Source organism: Electrophorus electricus, chromosome 13, assembly GCF_041902795.1.
Source record: "Electrophorus electricus isolate QZ-2024a chromosome 13, ASM4190279v1, whole genome shotgun sequence".
NCBI classification, from domain to species: domain Eukaryota; kingdom Metazoa; phylum Chordata; class Actinopteri; order Gymnotiformes; family Gymnotidae; genus Electrophorus; species Electrophorus electricus.
This window is the reverse complement of record NC_137509.1, coordinates 12812011-12832500: the sequence shown is the minus strand read 5'-3', so window position 1 is coordinate 12832500 and position 20490 is coordinate 12812011. Positions and strand designations below refer to the sequence as shown.

Here is a 20490-nt window from a genome sequence, read left to right as displayed (position 1 = left end):
CCCCAGATATGAAGCTGCCTCTCGGCTGGCTGTCACGGCATGTCTGAGATGCTCACTGTCTTTGCAAGCACCGCGTTCCAAGTTCTCATAATATTGACGTTGGAACTAAACTCCTATCTCACATCTTGTCTCGGTGAAAGGCTTTGCCACACGATTATGGCAGGGGGAAGTGGAATGATGGGCTGTAGCTTATTAAGAAAGGCGTAACATTTCACACTACAGTGTGAAGATGACTGACATGGAGGAAGTACAACTTTTGACCATGCCTTATTGCCTTCTATTCATTCACATGAAAGGTCTGCTCATTCTCTGCTTCCCCGTGTTCTTTTCTCAGTTTATTAAACCTGCTGAGGTGTTTGTGATCTGTCAGTCTGTCACTCATTGTAACATCCATGTTTGTTTGAGCTGTCTTAAGGCAAAGCTAAAATACGTTTGGCCACACAACAAAATAAGGGCTAATATGAAATATATAAACAGTAGACGCTTACCTGTTGTTATATATATGTATATACATTTTTTTTGTAATATCGCACAGCCTTACGAGAGAGCAATGTTAATACCAGCCCTAGTGGCTAGAGTTTGCACTACAATCATGCTAACAATTTCTGTTGCTGTTTCGACCGATTATGGCCTGGTGGTAGGTATCTAATTTGATTTATTTTAAACTGGCAAATATCACCCATATTCTGGTTGGAGCAATCAAAGTATATTCTGGTTCGAATTTTGCTGTCACGGACCGTTATCAGTCAAATGCATCTGTCTTTACTGTAATCATATCTGTGTGTACTGCCTCCAGAAAGCACAGGCTTTTCAGATGAAGTTGAATGAAATGTATGGTATGAGTACTGCTCAAAGCCACAATGGACCAATAGTGAGAAATGAGGTACTCTGTTTCAGAAGACTGGCTTGCTGAGAGCCTGTAATCAGGTAAGATTAAGCCTGCCATATCAGAGCAGCAAAATTGGAGTGAATTTAAGCGCTTGACTTCAGATCGGTGTCGTAGATGCTCATGCTCGTTTCAGTGTCACTTTTGATCTGGCAGAGATGGGCTGCGCTGTGAAGGAAGCCATTGTGGATTGCCTTGGCCCTTCTGGTATCTCGGCTGTCTTCACCTTGAATTTCCGAGGCCAGTCAGGAGTGCACTGGATGTGCCGACAAGGTGAATTTCAGACTGTGACTGAGCTAGACAGGAAGACGGGATTGTGGCTTCATGCAGCTTCCAAAGGACAATATCAGAAAAATAAGAATAACTGGGACAGAGGGGTGTTGGCGTGTAAGCAACAAAGACAGAAACGAGGTGAAAGACGCGAGAAGATATTTGAATCTGCGTTCTGTGGTGATTGAGGCATTACACGTTCTACATACACATTAAGCGTGAAGTACTGTGTTGTGTGACCTTTTGCGTAGTCTCTCTTTTTCTGTTTTATGCCTGAATCTCTCTCTCTCTCTCTCTCTCTCTCTCTCACACACACACGCGCCCTCGCGCCCCGTTCTGTAGAGCTCACGGACAGCACGCTCCGAAGAAGACAAAGACACACTGTGGGACGCTTGGGGAACGTGGAGCGAATGTTCCCGCACCTGCGGGGGAGGAGCCTCCTATTCTCTCAGGCGCTGCCTCAGTTCCAAGTAAGAAAATCCCATCGTGTCGTTAGGCATCTAACATCCTCTTTTATACTCTGCCTGTTGTGTTTTTTTGTTTTTTTTTAACCACCTCTGTCTAGTCATGGTAAAACTGTCAACCAATATATCTACATTTTGCTTTGTTGCATAATGGTGGCGACATGAGGTCAAAGTAAGAAGTTTCACTACAATAGTTAGTCTCTACATGCATGAGAAAGAGAAATAAATAAATGTATATCATTTGTGCTACCAACTGAGTACATGCACACATTCATCCCACCTGTTCATACTTGTTCTTATATTGTTTATATAATAAAAACACAGAAATCCAACCCAACGAATTCATGGAAAAAGAATACATTTTACTGAGCAAAAATCACAACTTGGAACATTAATTCAGACTCAACTTTACCAAGCCACTGAAGCAAATTACACTGCAATGAAAATGTCCACTGACAATTTGTAGAAGGCACTTAAATGAGTCAGGTGTAATCCTTCAGTCCTAAGAATGTCCAACTGGTTCCCATTAAGATCCTCCGTGATGGAGGTGCGTCCCTCTCAATGTGCAGTTCGGTGTCGGCCAAACGGACGCGGCTGCACCCCTAATGGCAAGAGTAAATCTCGGCATGAGCGCTTTTCCCAAGGGCTGTAATAGAAGAGCTCAAAATACATTTTATGTGACTGTTAAACACTCTTTGTGGGTCAAGAAAGGCCCTCTGTTGCTTGAGTTTCCCCAGCAAATGGGCTCCAGCCGCCATCTGGATTTCACCAGATGACATGGCTGGTAAAACTTGGAGACTTGATTATCGACAACGTATAAAACATGTCCAGCAATTCACAGCCCTCTTCGTACAGTAGTGATTCAAGAAATTCATGCCGGGGCAGGGGCGGGGCCGCGCGCCCAATCAAGAGGCCAGTTATAGGGAAGTTGCTGTCAGGCTGCTTTCTATAGGACTGTCACATTTACTGGCTGGGGAATGTCTGTGCAATGAACTCATTGATTTCATGCTTCGTGGTATGCGTAGACATACGGCAGCTGAAATGTAACTTTGCGCAAGGGGTCGAGTCTGTGTTACCTTGTCATTTTGCAGATCTTGCAGCCCTACTGCGAATACTTAAGGAGGATACATGGAGGGATGTGTGTGTTATTGCTAGCCTTATTGAGGACAAACGCAATGTTACGTTATTGAAGAGCTAAACTTTGAATATTTCTGTTTTCACTGTATGACCAGTACAGCGGTTGTCATAATGTTGTTGGGCTCTACGTTCTTCATATGGCTTTGCAAGCTGAAAAGGTTCTGCTTGACCCAGCATACCCCCTCCCCGGAACCAAACGCACATGCCCACCACTCCAGAAGGAAGGAGTGTTTTCTGCCTTGCGGTCTGGTTACACAGAGCGCTTTTCTTTAAGACATCGCCGCCTGAGAGCTGCTCGGCTGAGCAAACCTCAAGTTGAACCAGCAGTAAAACTGACCCCCGTGATTTCACGTTAAGAGCTGGTTGAGGTTCGGGCCCCATACCAGGGCCTGCGGTGGGGTTTCTGAGCGCAGAGTGCCTGTTTGTGGGAACTGACGGGCCTTGGGGGAGGGGGCGTATCTGAGCATGGAATGCGGGTAGAGCAAGGACTCGCCGTGTGGGAATGGAGATCAGTTAGCACGGTCTTGGTCCCAGATCAAAGTCCTATTAAGACACCCACACAAGGCCCTTGTGTGCTACTGTACTGTAAATATTTCTGCTACACCTCCTCACCCCCAGGAGGAGGGCAGTGTGTTGGACCAACACTCATGCTCACACACACACACACACACACACACGTATATTTATATATTAAAAAAATGATAGATAGATAGATAGATAGATAGATAGATAGATAGATAGATAGATAGATAGATAGATAGATAGATAGATAGATAGATAGATAGATAGATAGATAGATAGATAGATAGATAGATAGATAGATAGATAGATAGATAGATAGATAGATAGATGCAAACAATGACAGGGTCATATGCCAGTTAACTGTACACATATCCATGTGGGCCTCAAACTCTGTCAAATCCCCAACACATATTGCCATAATTAACTGCACCTTCTGAGTCCCTCTAAATATACACACAAGCACTTGCACATGCATCAGTTGTCCACTGTTATTATACACTATGCAACTGCTCATATGCAACTCTTCTTTCCTCTCCTGCTGAATCACCAGTTTACTGTGCAGACATGGGGACTCCTAATTATATAAACACCGTATTAAATTACAAACTCTAATGAGAAAATAACAAAAGGTCTACTGAGGACTGTGTTGCCATCAGTAGTAACAGCAAAACAAACAGAAAGCAGTTCCTTTCACATTCAATTATGTTTTTCCCCTTTTTCAAAAAAACAACTTTTTTTTTTTTGCTAATGCTTGCACAGCAAATTAGTAAAACATTTATTTACGTTCAGATATTATTATGCTTCTGTGGTATTATGGATTTGTTTTTTCTTGGATAAAGTTTTTATCTGGCAAATGTTGCTTTTTTCCATTTTAAAGAGGATGGAACCATCAAAAAGAGGCAAAAACATTTGCTCGCTGAGAAACCAGTTAGATGTACAAGATGGCCAAATCACAGAGAAATGAGATCTGACAGATCAGTGTTGTATTATAAAAAAAAAAAAAAAAAAAAAAAAACATTAGCTCTGCATTCTGGTTACTTGTGGGCAAGTGTATTTTTGCCTGAAATGCTTGTGAGACTCACAACTCACTTTTTTGACAATTGGAGCCTTTACAGTGAGTTCAAATATTCCACTGAAAATAAATTTCTTCCGTTTGAAATCAGTGAACCTGGGAATTGACTAAAGGGACCAAGTGCAACATTTGCAGTAAGTGCCGTAAGACACGTCCTAGGCAACGTCCTAATATTTGTAGCGAATATTTGCTTGAACGGTAGCCGAGGCCGAGGTTTGAGTGTTCACAGAGTTTCTTTGATCCAGATCATATAATGGCCGGCTCATCTACAGGGCTCGCCAAAGTATTGTGTGATGTCACACCACCCTTCCTGTATTTTTTATATGCACCAATAGCAACCCCACACTAAACGTGTTGGGGAACGCTGGTGCAGAACCCCTCAGTATGTACTCACGTGGCCTGCATGTCTTTCACGGACGAAAGGTAATGATAGAATTACAAGGTAGGCGCCAGGGGCACGGCCCTGAAAAGGCTATGTGTCAGACCCAGCGGTAGTAACCCAGCGTGCCTGTGCCGCCCTAAGTTTGGAAGAAGAGGAGTCCTTTCTGTGTTGAGTAAGTGTTAGGAGGTCAGGCTGCGTGTGCCATAATCAGACATCTGCAGGCTTGGAGATGAAGAGCTCCATATGAGCAGCACAAAGGCTCCTGCAGTGAATGATCTCCCACGTCTCTGTCCTCCCTTCCTCCTGGTTATTGCTGTTGTTTGTTGTTGTTGTTGTTATTTCCTGAGCTTCTGCTCGTCTGCCAGTTTTTGGTTCAGATGGGCCAAAAGATTTCTCTGCTGGCGGTCAGCTGACCCTCCACTGGGTAGAGGTTCTGTTTCTAGCTACCTCTGCCTCTCCCTGAGCTGAACCTCACACATCGAGCATGTTCAGTGCATGACAAATTGCCACATTTCCCGCCACGTACTTTTCAGATACGTCAATATTATGACTATGTTTATGGAACTTCCACAATTATGTTTGAACTCATTTGTACCAATGACGAGAATATGAGTGTTATATCATGAGTAATTCAATGTATGTGATGAACCAATTTGAGGGTGTGTGTGTGTGTGTGTGTGTGTGTGTGTGTGTGTGTTTCCCCCACATGGGATTCCTTTATGGTCGTAACAGAACTTAGCTCAGCATAACTTTCTTTGAAAACTGTAATGCAATATTGTCAGTGTGTTTCCCTTTGGTCAGGGGAAGAATAAAATACTTGCCAGCGCTCCTGTTCACAGGAGCCATTTTGACGAAGTCATCCAAAGAAACGGCTGTGGTGACCGTGTGTGCGCCTTGGTCACTGTTCAGGAGTTCCGCATCCGCCTGCAGTTCCACGAGTCAAAGCAAACTCTGCTCTGACTCGTGTCGCTTAACGACAATTCACGGCTCGCCTTCCAATAGCCTCCGTCAGGCCACGGCAAGCATCTCCTCTAATTTTTCCGCAAGGCATGCCCAAAAGATGTCGGCCGCGCGTCTTTACGCAGCAGTGAACGTCCCAACTGTCTGCCTCTCAACCGCCATCGAAGTCAGGCAGGGCCCGTGACCCAGACACCAGCACTGACGCTTTTGCCAAGCTGCTCGGCTCACGCAGCGGCCTCCTTTCCGTAGTCTCCTCTGAAATCCCTTCATAAAGACCTTGATCCATCTAATCACAGCTCCACATACAGGCTTAGCTAAGATTCCAGAACACTGGAATTCCACTCTTCTGGCTGGCGTGCGCCCCTAATCTACCCGCTTGTCTCCGTCAAGTTTCAGAGCATCAGGGTGGCCACAGCTTGAGAACAAAGGAGGCCAAAAAGAGTCCCGCATGTTTCTCCCAATGGGTCATGTTGAAGTGGAGACTCCCGCCAAGGACTTAATGCCTGTAGCGTACCTGACGAAGACAGAGACGATATACACCCAGGAGTCGCTATGTTTAGGAGTAGCTAATACCATTAGCAACTGACTGGCATGTTTATATCATCTTTTCCAAGTGATTTTCCCCTCTTCCAGTCGTTTGACAAATGAATATCCAGCTGAATTTGCCGATCTTCTCTCCCGTACAGGACCTGTGAAGGGCAGAACATCAAATATCGCACATGCAGTAACGTGGTAGGTCTGCATTCACTGAGCACGCATGCGTGTCTGTTTATGCCACAAAACCGCACATCGCAGCCAGCTGTCGACTCACACTTGGGAATGTGCCATCTCTCCGTTTCCTCCCGCGCCACGAACCCCTAACCCAGGACTGTCCGCCGGACTCCGGAGACTTCCGCGCCCAGCAGTGCTCAGCCCACGCCGACGTGCGCCACCAGGGGCGCTACCACGAGTGGCTCCCGGTGGACAACGACCCGGAGAACCCGTGCGCACTCAAGTGCCGGGCCAAAGGCGCGGACCTGGTGGTGGAACTGGCGCCCAAGGTGCTCGACGGCACCCGCTGCTACACGGAGTCCTTGGACATGTGCATCAGCGGGGCTTGCCAGGTATACCGAAAATCTTGAAATGACTCCAGCTGGGGATGGGGGGAAAGGGGGTGGTTCTTTAGTCCTTTACGCTTATGGCGTGCAGTACCGGAACTGTTTGGCAGCAGGTTCCATGCTTTTGACGTTATGACTAAAACACAGAGAGTTTAGTGTTCGTTTTTATGTTAGGCGAGGCCTTCGGTTATGCTTGACTGCATATTCACAGTCTCGGGACGTCGAATGTTTCGATCAAGAATAATATCACTGCTGACTGAATGGCCTTGCCGTGCCTCTTGGGTCAAGCTGCATGAAGTAGTGAGAAGTTTACAATGACCCACTGGGCTTTCAGTAACGTAGGTTCCAGAAAATGACTCATGCCATTTATTTTCTTTTAGATTATGCTCTTGTAATCGGAAGCATGCCGAGTTATGAAATAGCGCCATCTCAATTAGGTCCTTAACCGAGCAGCAGGAAGAGTACCAGAGCTCTTGTTAAAAATACCAGTCAAGAGAATTCTCTCTTTTTCTTTTTGGCAGATCGTTGGCTGCGATCACGAGTTAGGCAGCACCGCTAAGGAGGATAACTGCGGCGTTTGCAACGGAGACGGCTCTTCTTGCAGACTCGTCAGAGGCCACTACAAATCCCAGCATGCCACTGGGAAGAGTAAGGCAGAAGAGGGGTTTTTCCCACATTACTGTAATCCAGTGATATCGTGCAAATTATCCCCCTCAGAAGCTTTAAGTAAAAAATTGGCAAAAATTGTTACCTTATACAACAGAAAATTACAAAAAGAGACTGTCAGAAAATGTTCTTCTGCCACAGATGCTCCAGAAAAATGATCAAATATTATGCCTCTCTGAACATCAGAGAAGTTTGAAACTGCCACAGTTTAAATTGTTACATCTTTCAACTAACATGTTTCAATGGCCTTGTCACGCCCACTTAAATAACAGCTTTGGTTTCCCAAACTGTTTGAAAATGTCTGGCTTCGCTCAGTTACCACACCAGCCACCTGTGGCTCGTTTAGGCTTTCATGTAGTTGTGCTGCACATGAGCCACTGCCTCATACCGCTTAATCAAAGGAAATGAGTTTTAAGCCCAGTAGAGTTTTGGCAAAAAAAGGGCCTGTTATATAATAATTAATGCCCACTTTGGTTAAGTGTTGTGGGTCAGTTTCCGGTCCCTTTAATTTCGACCTTCGATATCACCATTTATACTGCGTTACTGTGGGCAGGGAGCAGCAAATGGGTCGGACCCAGCCAAAGCTGCAGCCAGCCCGGTCTGTCGTTAGTGTTTTGTTGGGGGTTTTTTTAACGAGGGTTGAATGACTTAGACCAGAACGTGCAAGGGAGCGTGTTCAGGACATGCCTCTAAGCCAAGCTGGTCCTATTCATCAGCAAGCTGTCCCGAGGAAGCCGTATTCCTCTCATCGCGTACCGTGCAGCATTTGCGTTCTGTTGTCCTTGGTTTGACTCCCTTGTTCCTACACAGCCTAGATAACGTTTAACGATCGCATATGACTCCAGTAAAAGTCTTCTCTCCTCATCTTCAATCAGCTCCTCCTGCTTCTCGCCTCTTTTTCTCACTCCAGCCGAAGACACGGTGATCGTGATCCCCTACGGGAGCCGACATGTGCGCCTGGTTCTGAAAGGCCCGGATCACTTGTGTAAGTCTTGGTAGGTCAAGGGGTTTCCATGCAAAAATGAGAAGATAACGATAGGATTCACCCCAGCTCAGTTTGTTATAGCTTTATCGTGTGTCTGAATGTAGAGCAACAGATTGGATAACAGGGCCTTTGTCAGGTTAGAACAGAGAAATGTTCTCAACAAATTACAATCAAAGGTCACTGATGCCTCTCAGACACCGTGTGTACTATATTATATTACCATATAACCAATCAGGCAGAGTTAGCTCTCGTATATTATGTTACTATATATAACTACTCTGAAAAGTTTGCTCCCATCTCACTGATACCTCCTGCACTCTCACTGATACCCTCCTGTGTGGGAAATTCCCCCCCCCCCCCAGTAGAAACCATAGTAACCATTAATGATAAGTTGGTTCTGTTGTGAACCAACAGTCCAAGTATTCTACTCCTGAATGTGGAGACCCAAATGGGGGGAGACATATTTTCCTCTCTAAAATTGCCGTGTGCATTCTTATCCTGAGACTCCAGGGACAGTTTCAGTGATGTCAAGACACTGGCAACCGTTCGTGTGATGCAGGGTAAAATCGAAGGCACATGTTCCGCTCTCCTTTAGTTTTTCCGTGTTTGGGTCTTTTTTTTTTTTTTCCTTCTTTTTCTGATTCTCATCACAGCCAGCCGAGAGACCCGCGAAGATGCGCTGTAATTCTCACGGACACGTCTTTTTTGGGCAATTTTCTCACCGAGGGCGATGAAATTGTAACCAGCTGGCTGCTGGCAATGACTGAAGCTCTTGGACGCGCCCACGCTCTGCTGCCGTTGTCGCGTAAATGTCCGTGCTGGATTAAGACGAGACTCCAGGTCAGGTTATGGAAAGAGCAAGGAACATAAACATCAAGAGATCTGCCATTGCATGGGACGCCCCACCTCTTCAGCGGAGCCAAGCACAACTAAATGCAGTGCAAAAATCATTGTCCTTTGTCTTTTTCATCTCAGTGTGCCAAGTAACAAATGCAAGAGGTTTGTGTGAGATCGGAAAACTGAGTGCGTGTGCTGTTCGGCGGCGGCGTCTATTACTCGTTACTGTTACACAGCTGAATGTGATATACACACTAAGAATCTCTTGCTGTTAATTTTTCTTTGTAAACAGAAATGAGCATAATAGACTCATTCACTCATCATTTATGTTTACTTTTACATTTACACTTTTTTGGCATTTAGTTGACATTTCTAGTATACTGTATACTCAAAATGTCAGAAGTCAAACACACTGTCAGCATAAGTTGATGTATTGTTTTTGTTTTTATGTTTTTTTGTAGATCTGGAAAGTAAGTCCTTACAGGGGGTCAGGGGGGAACATTCTTTGGATGGGACCAAGCAATATATTTTGGAGAATACGACCATTGACTTCCAGAAGCTCTCAGACAAGGAGGTCCTTAGAATTACTGGACCGCTAGGAGCAGACTTTACCATTAAAGTAAGACAACAGAAAACCCATCAAACACTCAATGAGGGTAACATTTGAAATCTGTAGCAGAGAAAATATTGTTTAATTCATAAGGGGATCATTTAACTGAAAGTCATTTGCAGGTTGGTCTAATTCAGGATCCTCTTACACTGAGTTTAGTATTTCTCCAGTTTTCCACTGACTGATCAAATTTTTATGTGCACAATGTGGAGAAAATACAAACTTTTTTTATTTGCATCAATTAAAGTTTGGTCGATTATTGTATCAGTATCAGCAGCTCATAGACTATTCCCTCAATATAGGAATAATTTGCACAGGGCATTTAAAACACACACTTTGCAAGACTGTACTGGGTAGATTAAAGCTGCCTCTCTGTTCTTCACTATAGAGCAGGTGTGTTCAGGCAGCATGCGCACATACAGTGGCGCATACTCGAAGTGCAGTCCAAGAAACACTGCTTTCTCAGACAAGCAATTAGTTCACTCTCGTACTGTACACACACGCACACAAACACACACACACACACACACACACACACACACACACACACACGCACACTCTCCATCGTGCTCGATGCCAGGATAAGGCATGTTCTAGGTCCCCGGAAAGGGGGAGAGACCCAGCATCATGGGTAATTATGGCCTTCACACAGCACTCTGGAGTCCCCTGGCAGGTTTGTCTTGATGAAGGTGAACTGCCATGCACAGCATCCCACCTCTAACCGCTTTCCAAAACTTCATTAGATCCTTGGCTAAGAGCTGCAGGCCAGTTATAATGCCTCTACTTTTACCGAATTCATTGAGTAGCTTCCTAGATGAATGGGCTGGCTCTCCTGCTCTTAATGAAAATAGCCATTCAAAGAGAAGCAGCCCACAGATGGAAAATGCCAGTAAAAACAATCTCCGTCCTCTTAAAGCACATGCAAACAAATAGGAATGTTGGAAACAGAAACCCGAGAAAGTGGGAAATGCCTAATTGTCTAGTGTGTTGCAAGGAAGACAGCCAGTTCATATCACAGTTTTCGGAGCAGCTTTACAGAGTGCAAAAAGCTCGTTAAAACAAGCCTGACAGTTGCTCCATTGCAAATAAATGTGTGAATTGTTCCTTTTCTCTGAGCCATAGGCTTAAATTGAGACGCATTTGATGTGAACTGATCTGAGAATGTCCTGTTTCACATTAAGCCCATTTTTCAGCTGTTTAACTAATAGGTTTAATCGTATAATTGGCCGTTTTTAGTGCAAACATACTCCCGTGACCTACGCGTCTGCGCCAGACGCATCTGTGCTGCAGGTTGCACCATCAGCCCTGGCCCCCGTTCCACTCTGGCTTCGTATCGAAACGACCTTTGAAATCCCTCCGACAGATTGAGTTTCATTCTTCGCGCCCAGTGAATGATTTGTGTCCAAAAACCCTTAAACAGGTTATCACACAACCCATCCGAGACCAACAGGGAGTCAGAAAGGAGAAGCTCAGGCATCAGAGCGGAGCTCCGCAAAGCACGCATTTCCAATAGACGGCTTCTAAGGATGGAGGCATTGCGTGTTTTTCCCGGAGGACAACGCAGCTCAAATGTTTCACGCCTTGATGGTGTGTCTACTCAGTTAGAATTTAACCAATACCAGGTATCATTTTAACAGAGCAGGGGCATCGTAAGCGTCCTGACGTAAGGCAGGAGGATACTCAAATGCTCTACATCATGCGTGGAGCTGTGGTCATGCTGGCCGTGTGCCTGTCATCATGAGGCATTAGCCTGTCAGAGCGCCAGCACATGCATAATCCCCCCTCACAGAATCCACTCATAGCCTGATAATCTTGCCCTTTTTGATTGATGAGAACTGGTCTCAGAGTAATGCTATTTTTGCAATGTCTCATCATAAAGTGGTTCGTCACTAACTTTTAAAGGCCTTTTTAAAAAACCACATTCAAAAAGCATATGTTGTGCATGTATGGTTTTTTTTTTTAGTTTGCAGGTTTAACTGAATATTTCTGAATCACTCAATAGGATCTGCGTATTTTGAAGATATATATTCTTCCAAAATGTTTGGCTGTTGCGACGTACATCTTATTTACAGAGATTTCTCATACCATAACCCCCTACTTATCATTTCCAGCTGAGTTTTGTTTCACTGACATCGAACATAGATGCATGAGACAACCAACTATTCAAAAGCCAAGGTCAGAGCTCTGTCACACAGACGCTCCCAGCGTAGTAAAAATGGTAGAACACTGATGAAGTTGCCATTCTATGAAAGGGTTTTCATCACTGCCCTCTGTTCGCAACGTGGAACCATAGTTCACACCAGCTTTTGGGACCTCACAGTTGAGTGACCTCACACTCCTCGCCATTGACTGCTGTCTGTCATTAACAGCTTTCTGGGACTGTAAGAGGTTGATTGACTATTTAAAACAAGTTTTATCCAGTAGAGGTGTTGTCGCAGTTCTCCAAAGAACTGCCCGTGGTGCCAGGTACCGCCTCTCACCACCATGATGTAAGGCATCACACAAGGGTTGCGCTTCTCCTGTGAACATGTCTACTATTGTAAGGAGGTCTCTGTTCTGCCCCATACATCAGGTGAAATATGCCGGCACCATGGACAGCGTGGTGCAGTTTATCTTCTACCAGCTCATTGTTCATCGCTGGAGAGAGACGGACTTCTTTCCCTGTTCTGTAACCTGTGGTGGAGGTAAAAAAAAAAAAAAAAAGACATTTATTCCTGCTCCAAATGAGGATTTATTTAGTTGATTTATTTATTTGATGATGATGATGTTGTTGTTGTTGTTGTTGTTGATGGTGATGATGCTTTGTCCACCCACTTCACGTGGGTGTTCATCACATCCTCCCGCTCTGTTGGATCCAGGATATCAGCTGACCTCAGCGGAGTGCTTCGACCAGCGCAGCAGTCGCGTGGTGGTGGACCAGTACTGCCATTATTACCCTGAGAACGTCAAACCCAAGCCCAAACTGCAGGAGTGCAATATGGACCCTTGCCCCGCGAGGTAGGCAGTTAAAACTCCTCTCCTGTTCTCCTGTTCACAGAAAGCCGTAATAAGGCTCGAGTAGCTAATTGTAGAGCTTGATTAAACATCCGCTCCCGTAGCTCACGTGAAAACCTTCATACATGACTCTTGACGTGTCCCTTTCCCAGTGACGGCTACAAGCAAATAATGCCCTACGACCTCTACCACCCACTGCCTCGGTACGTAGCCCGGCCTCCATCCGGACCTCACGGCACACGTTTTTCCCCCCTTGGCCCGCCGAGTGAGTTTCGAGCTCCCCTCCGGAATAGCGGGCAGCCAAAGGTTTCAGATTCTACTGCAGTGAAGCACAGCATGGGCGGGCAGCCAGCCCGAGACAGCGAGCGGCTTTCACGCCACACCCAGCACTCGACGCGGACGCTACGGCAGGCGAGCAGGACCTCGCCACGGCAGGGCAAGAGGAGCAAACTACCCTGGGGGTGGGCGTGAAAGGGAGGGGGTTGAGCCTTTTCCTGTGCATGCTTAAGTTTTAACGGCATCTTTAATTTAAAGGCCAACACGCAACTGCGATTCTAATAACCAGCTGCCAACGCCGTGCCATTTGCGAACCCGAAACACTTTTTCGAGTTTCCCTCACTCTGCACAGATGGGATAGCAGTCCGTGGACGGCCTGCTCCACGTCTTGCGGTGGGGGGGTCCAGAGCCGCTCGGTCTCGTGTGTGGAAGAAGACATGCAGGGCAACGTCACTCCCACAGATGAGTGGAAATGTCTGTATGCACCCAAGACTGCCATCCTACAGCCATGCAACACGTTTGACTGCCCTACATGGCTCGCACAGGAGTGGTCACCGGTAATAGTGATTTACTTTTATCTCTGCATATATGGTGGGGGTGGGGTGTGTTGGGTGCCTGTGTGTGTGTTTTCTCTAAAATTGCTTGTACTGTAAAAGCCAAACTGCTTGTGATGTTTCCAAAGTACGTTTGTTATTGTGTGCAACACTTATTTTTGTTCATGTTTACAAGGTCTTTGTATGTCCTTTAGTACTTATGAAATATACAGCTTTTTCTCAGTTTCAGGAGGCGTACTATTCAAAAATAGTGTTTTCGTTGGAATGTTACTTAAAAGAAAATAAATTGCGAGTTAGGCTGCCTATAAGGCTTATGGATGAACTTGTGGTGAACTCCCATTTAAAGCAATTAGCACAATTACACCTGAACCATTTGCGATGTTTCAGATTTATGAGCCAAAAATGTATTATGTAACTGCTAAGGTCTCCAACCCTTGGGCACCGTGTCTTTTGTTGTCTTTTCTTTGTAATGCGAGAAGTTTACATCTCCAAGGAGTTGTTTTATAATACTGGAATAACCCCAAGCTCCAACATTTTGTCTTCAACAGAACTAGTCATCCTAATGTAAAGCCTGTGTATACCAAGAACTTAATTGCTTGCCCTCGGGCCCTGTTCTGTTCCCTGTTAAACACCCGTAATGGCTCTGGGCCTCCTAGTTTCAGAGAAACATCCCAGAGTGTCTGCAGCTCAGACCTTTATACCAGAAAGCTCTTGGGCCAAAGGGTTAGCACTTAACCCGCAGTCACACGTCAGTGTGTAGGTTGTTGATATCCGTTATCTCAGCCTGCATGCAGCATTTTGCCAGTAACAACGTTTTAATTAGTCCAAGGAAGCGAAAGAAGCGTGTGGATTAATCTTCCCAGCGTCGGGACTGCGTGGCTTCTCAAACCACGCACCTCTCCTCAAGTGGCATTGCTGGAGTCTACTAAAATAAACAGAATCCAAACTTCATTGTCCTCAGTTATTACCAGTAGCAGGGTAGAGTTCTTCTCTTTGACAGCACCGTAACTTCAAAAACATGTCAAACTTTACTTAAACTTTTAAACATAAACAAATAAAGACCTTTTCCAGTCCTCTGTGATTCCAAAGTGGAAACAAACGTCAAAAAAGGAGCCACTGTGTTTAGATTTTATCCGATCCGATATCTCCATCCAAAAGAAGATGTTTAGCAAAGTACCGTCAAAGTGTTCACCGGTTGGTCCTGCCCGTCATTCTTATTTTGCACTCCCCCAGTTCCAGACCTGTCTCTTGTACTTTTAATTCAAGTTGGAATTTCATTTTCTATTTGAAAAGAGCAAGCGAGAGGCAATGAACCAGATTTTGCGGCCTCCTGGAAAATGTGGAAACCTGGGACTTTGTTTACCTAGAGCATTCCTCCCTCTAACCGTCTGTTAAATGCTTGTATTGGCCGAGGAGACTCTGAAAGCCCTTTATAGGGAGCCAGGTTTTTGTTTTGTTTTGTTTTTTTGGTCTTCTTCCTTCTCCTTTGACACGGCGGCTCAGAGCAAATGCTTCCAGACAGGCGTCATCGGTAAAGGATCGGGCCGTTCTGATGACATTGCGCATATCGGTATGCATGTGATCTGTGGTTATATCACTCTCCTCTTCGTACCATATGTGATGTAATATGGAGTTTATATAAGACAGCACAGGTGCACAGGTATGTGTCCGTAGGGCCGTAGCACGTAACAGTTGGGGACTCGTTAACTAAAAAAACGACGGCCTGGTATCTAGAATCAGCTACGTCTAAATAGCGCTGGACTTGGACCTCCAGGACCAGAGCTGGATTCTACTCATCCAACACATGCAGTTTAGATGATGTGCGTGCACACTTTAACAAAAGAAGAGATGCCGTCACTCATGACCTAAACTCTGGCTTTAATAACAAGTTGGTTTTTTAGACCATGGCTTTCGCAAAAATTCCAAAAGTTGCATCTCCACTCGCTGCAAACAATAGCTTAAAACTAAATCAGTCAGAACTAGAAACAGAAAACATTAAATCCATTCAGCTACAGGACAGTACGCAGGGTATGGATAGAAAGGTGATATCATCATCTAAGTCGTCGTTGTCTCCTGCTACTTCAACAGAGCGAGAAGCAAGCCGGTTTTATTTATTTATTTTTTCGCCCATCACCCACTTCGAACCCCTGTGGTTGGCTCGGTTGTCCTCCAACAGGACTCCTATACGGGTTGCGTTACTGATCTCACTGTGCCTGCTGTATATGTCCTGAACGTGTCTCCTACGTAGTGCACGGTGACGTGTGGACAAGGCCTGCGCTACAGAGTGGTCCTTTGCATTGATCACAGAGGCCTGCATGCCGGAGGCTGCAACCCCACCACCAAGCCGCATATCAAGGAAGAGTGCCTGGTTACTGTGCCCTGCTACAAGCCCATAGGTAGGCATCGTTGCTCCATTTGGAGCGCTGCAGAAATGAGAGTCAACTGTTTTATTATAGTACCTAATATTTTCACAATATTTTGTAGTGTGTACATTTTTTGGGTTTTTTTTTTTTTAGAGAAGCTTCCTGTGGAAGCAGAGCCACCTTGGTTCAAGCAGGCCATAGAACTGGAGGAAGACACAGCTGTGTCGGAGGACCCAACGTAAGCGCTCCCGCCTGCAGAGTCACACCGAAGTTTCACCATATACCTGCAAGTCCTTGTCAGCTATAGCGGAGGTTAGGCCGTGCGCTCACTGACTGACTCGGGGGAATATGAAAGCGGTTTTCTGCAGTCTTCACGCTTCCGTATGCCCTTAAAGAAGGAGACGGCCAAATCCGTCATTTCCTCGGCGGAAATTTAAACAAAGAATGTCGCGAACGTTCCAAAGGCGTTAAAGGGAAAATTTGATCAGGGAAAGAGTTTGTAGCAAGCCACCTGGTCCTTTAAATTATGAAAGCGGTAGGAAAAGTGTGAACCGGCTGGGTGGGGGGTGGGGTGGCCCACAGCTCTGTGCGAACAGATGTCCTGCTGAAACCATCAGGGCTTTTTGGGCGGGGTGATGGGTTATACATAGGAGCGGGGCCCGGCAGCAGCTGCAGATGCACTAACCGAACCTAGATGCGTGCACGGCCCCCGGGTTTCCCTAGCCCTCAAGACCCCAGGCCAAGACACAACGGTTAACAGAAATGAAGGTAGACTCTATTAATATCTGCTGCCGGTAACACACATCGTTTTAGGTGAAACCCACAAAAGTTGTAGAATTTGGCAGTCATGCGAGAACCTTATGGGGGCGATTGTTGTTGTATGACTTCATGACATTTTGAGGCAAAGAATGATTTATATAGACCTTGGAAGATTAAAGTTATTCAATTCGTTTTAAAGCAGTGCTGCCGTAACCACTGTGATTTTGAAGGAAATTCTTCAAACTGTAAAGGGGCAAACACAGGCTGTGTTTTCTGGCTTTGGGAATGTTGGATCTTTTTAAAGGGACTGCAAAATTTTGCTTTCAGCAAATTGGACAATGTACGTTAAAAAAAAGTGCACATTTTACTGAAGTAGATATTAAATTTTTATACTTTTCAGAAATCACCTACATCCACCTCGTTTTTTTTTTTTCTTTTGCTTGTTTTTTTTGCCTTCATATAATCACCTCATATATTTGCTGTGGTAACTGTACTAGACCATACTCCATACACTTCAGCATTCACTAACCTGTTTCTCTCAGCGTTGTGGAGAACGGGCAGTGTGAGAGCGCCGATCGATGCCAAAGCACACGATTCTGTTCCTTGTGAGAGGCATGTCTTCCCCAAAAAGCACATAAATAACGGCGCATAATATTCTGTTGCCCAGAAGCCAACAATAATATCTGCCTGCCATATGGGTGCAGTCCTACAGCCGTAAGCGGAGCGGGGTGGACATTCCTGCGTTAGGCTTATTGCACCTCCGCTGCCAAGATTTAAACCCTGCCGTTCTCTCGGATACCACTCAAAATCACCGTATCAGTTTCTTGTGGGGATCAATGGTGAAACATATTGAATTTGGAGGGTTGACCGTGCACTTCTGCTGCTATGACTGAACGTTGAGCCTCCCCCGTGACACCGACGCTTAGATGAAGTCAAATGGAATGAGACTTTTAGCTTCATCAATACAGCAATCGGTCCTGGAAGTGGATCCAAGTCATGTATATAAAGATTATCACATGGGTGAAGCCACACCCATGCAGGCGTAAGTTAAGGGGGGTACCGCCAATAATGAATAAAGTTTTGCACCGTTGACGACATGCACGCAAGCCAAAGTGTTGGACATATGGGAGAGGATGCCATGTAGAACGTGCCTGAGTGCTCGCTCGGGTACAGCAGGACCTCAAGCCAGGGTTCCTGTTGCAAAGGATCGTGGGAGAGAGGAGTCCGGGCTGTGCTGTGGTTTCGCAGTTTAGTCAGCGAAAACCTCGCACCACTCAGAGACATGATCGCGGCAGATCAGAGGACATCTGAAAGCGAGTCCAACTCTCGCTCCTATTAGGGGTTCCACAGGGATGGCATGCATCCTGCACAGGGCAAGGCAATGCCCTATGCCTTAAGTAGCCGATGACAGTTAAAGTGCTCTCATCATCTTCTCACAGCATTCTTAAATAACAGACCTGATTCTTATTTGGGATTTAGCTAACTCCAGGCTTGTGGGGTACAATGCCAGACCATTTTTCTTTGGGTTTTTTTTGTTGGTTTTTATTAGCTGACATCAAAGGGATAGTCGGCAGGAGAACAGCTACCAATTCTGGCTGAAGACTGTTTTCAATAATCCTTTATTTGCCATTCTTCCAGGTTGGTCAAAGCCACGGGACAGTCCATTTTTCCAGCTGTTGCGCAATAGTAGCAGGAGACCGGGAGAGCGATGTGTGTGGAATGTGTCATCCTTCGCAACACGTGTGCAGGCACAGCAGGCCGGTAGATCAGACAGTACCCGCACAGAGAAGGATACGGCCAGTGATGCCCGCAGAGTTGCCCAGCTAATGCTCCAAACAAGCTGGCACCTGTGGCTAACGGCAGTGCCAATCTGTGGTGTATTTTTGCCATCTGTAGCAACCGCAATTCCAAACTGCCAGAGATATCCAATAGTAGTAGGAGAAGACGGCAGTACTAGTGTAAACCCAAAAGGGTTAGATGAGTGGCTACTGATCCTAAAAGTTCCCAAGCACTCAAGCCACTTATATTTGACTGGACACTACCCAACCTAACTGCCCCACTCAGATTCACAGGTGAAGCTCAGATAATGTCGACAAGCTGTTAAGATTACTTCCTCTGACCTTAACTAACAGGGTCACTTTATGACCTAGATTTGTCTTCCTAGAGTACTGCGATTTATTTATTTTTTTCATCATCTAGGCATAGATTAAAGAACATTATTTTGATCTGTTGTCTTTAACTTGAAAGCTAGAAACAGAATGAAAATGAGATCAGGCTCGCGTTCCTCTGAAGCTTTTATTAAACGGACATGTGGTGGCTCTGTGTCTCAGGCTGATGATAGGAAAAGCTTCACGGGAAGCAATAATAAAAATGCTGATCTCAAAAGTATTTCCACGTTAAGGATTGGAAGGATGTATCCAAGCTGTTTATTCGACAGTGTTTGGCCCTAAAGGCTCACTGCTGTCAACTGAGCTACAGCAAGGCCAGGATTTCAGAGACATTTGAGCGGTTTATGAACTTAGCTGCAAATGATTAAAATGTGTGAGGACGGAGCTCTCGCCAGAAGCGACCCGGCTTCTGAAAGAGGCTCTTTTATTAGGGCCGGTTTGTGTGGTGATTTCATATACCAGAGTGTGTGTGTGCGTGTACACATGCGTGTGTGTTTTTCCAGGTTCATCCGAGGTTCTTGGGGGCCCTGTAGCAGAACATGCGGCGCTGGCACCCAGAGGCGGACGGTGAGGTGCCAGGTGCTGCTCTCCTTCTCCCAGGCCGTGGCCGACTTGCCCGATGATGAGTGCGAGGGGCCGAAGCCGGCGGAGAGCCAGCCCTGCTACCGCGCTCCCTGCCAAGGCGTGAGGGCCGAGGCAGACAACGACAGGACACAGACCACAGCCACCGGCAGAGAGGAGCTGCACGACTGGGAGTACAAGGGCTTCACAGAATGCTCAGAGACCTGTGACGGAGGTGGGTGATTTCTTTCAGATCTCAGGATGGTACATTAACTACACATAGGGCTATGTCAACTATCTTATTTATATATATATATATATATATATATATATATATATATATATATATATATATATATATATATACACGTGTGTGTATATATGTTAAATCTTTTTATTTTGTTTGTCCATAAGACTTCATCCCTGAGTCTTTCAAGCTTTATATGTACCTTTCTCTTCTAAACCCATTGTATGTATGAAAATGCTATACCTATATTCAACTCCAGGGCCTTTGTTAGCCCTCTTGTGTATAAGCAAATTAATGCGATGACAAACAGCTTGCCGACAATCTTTGCTTCCCTCACAGTTGGGGAGCTGTGCATAGAAAGAGACGCAATTCCAGTATGCTTTCATGTAATAAGGATATATCTATGAGTTTAAACTGCACTTTAACTACATAGTGCTTCTTTTATTTCAAATCCAGCATGCTGAGTCAAAAGAAATTTCTGTGGGAGCTCAGTTACTGCCGTCCAAGTTTTTCAGATGGAAACGTTTGTCGTTTTGTGTTGCTGTTGTGGTGAATATCTCATTGTCACTGTTCTTTCTCATATTGATTACAAAATGATCTTGAGGTCTCTTTTCTCTTCCGTGCGTGTGCGCGCACACTAAAGGTCCTTTGTTGTGGGAGACACCAGGTTCCATCCTCAT

General features: G+C 45.4%; 1 protein-coding gene across 12 annotated transcripts in view; it reads left to right on the top strand.

The window, feature by feature from the left end:
- LOC113577336 (ADAMTS-like protein 1) overlaps positions 1-20490 on the top strand; it is an 85873-nt gene that overhangs the window by 53336 nt on the left and 12047 nt on the right. For 9 of the 12 annotated variants that reach the window (XR_014115871.1, XR_014115873.1, XR_014115872.1 and 6 more), the window contains 13 exons: positions 1499-1626; positions 6380-6425; positions 6560-6796; positions 7312-7438; positions 8367-8441; positions 9740-9897; positions 12461-12572; positions 12747-12885; positions 13035-13085; positions 13511-13715; positions 15961-16108; positions 16229-16313; positions 19506-19798. Coding sequence is in view for 9 of the 12 variants with exons in the window: in XM_081694723.1 (XP_081550849.1) it covers positions 1499-1626; positions 6380-6425; positions 6560-6796; positions 7312-7438; positions 8367-8441; positions 9740-9897; positions 12461-12572; positions 12747-12885; positions 13035-13085; positions 13511-13715; positions 15961-16108; positions 16229-16313; positions 19506-19798 (1804 nt within the window). In the remaining 3 variants the exon portion in view is untranslated. Of the gene's footprint in view, positions 1-1498; positions 1627-6379; positions 6426-6559; positions 6797-7311; positions 7439-8366; positions 8442-9739; positions 9898-12460; positions 12573-12746; positions 12886-13034; positions 13086-13510; positions 13716-15960; positions 16109-16228; positions 16318-19505; positions 19799-20490 lie in introns of those variants that run through there. The other 3 variants (XM_081694726.1, XM_081694728.1, XM_027009924.3) reach the window with 2 other exon arrangements.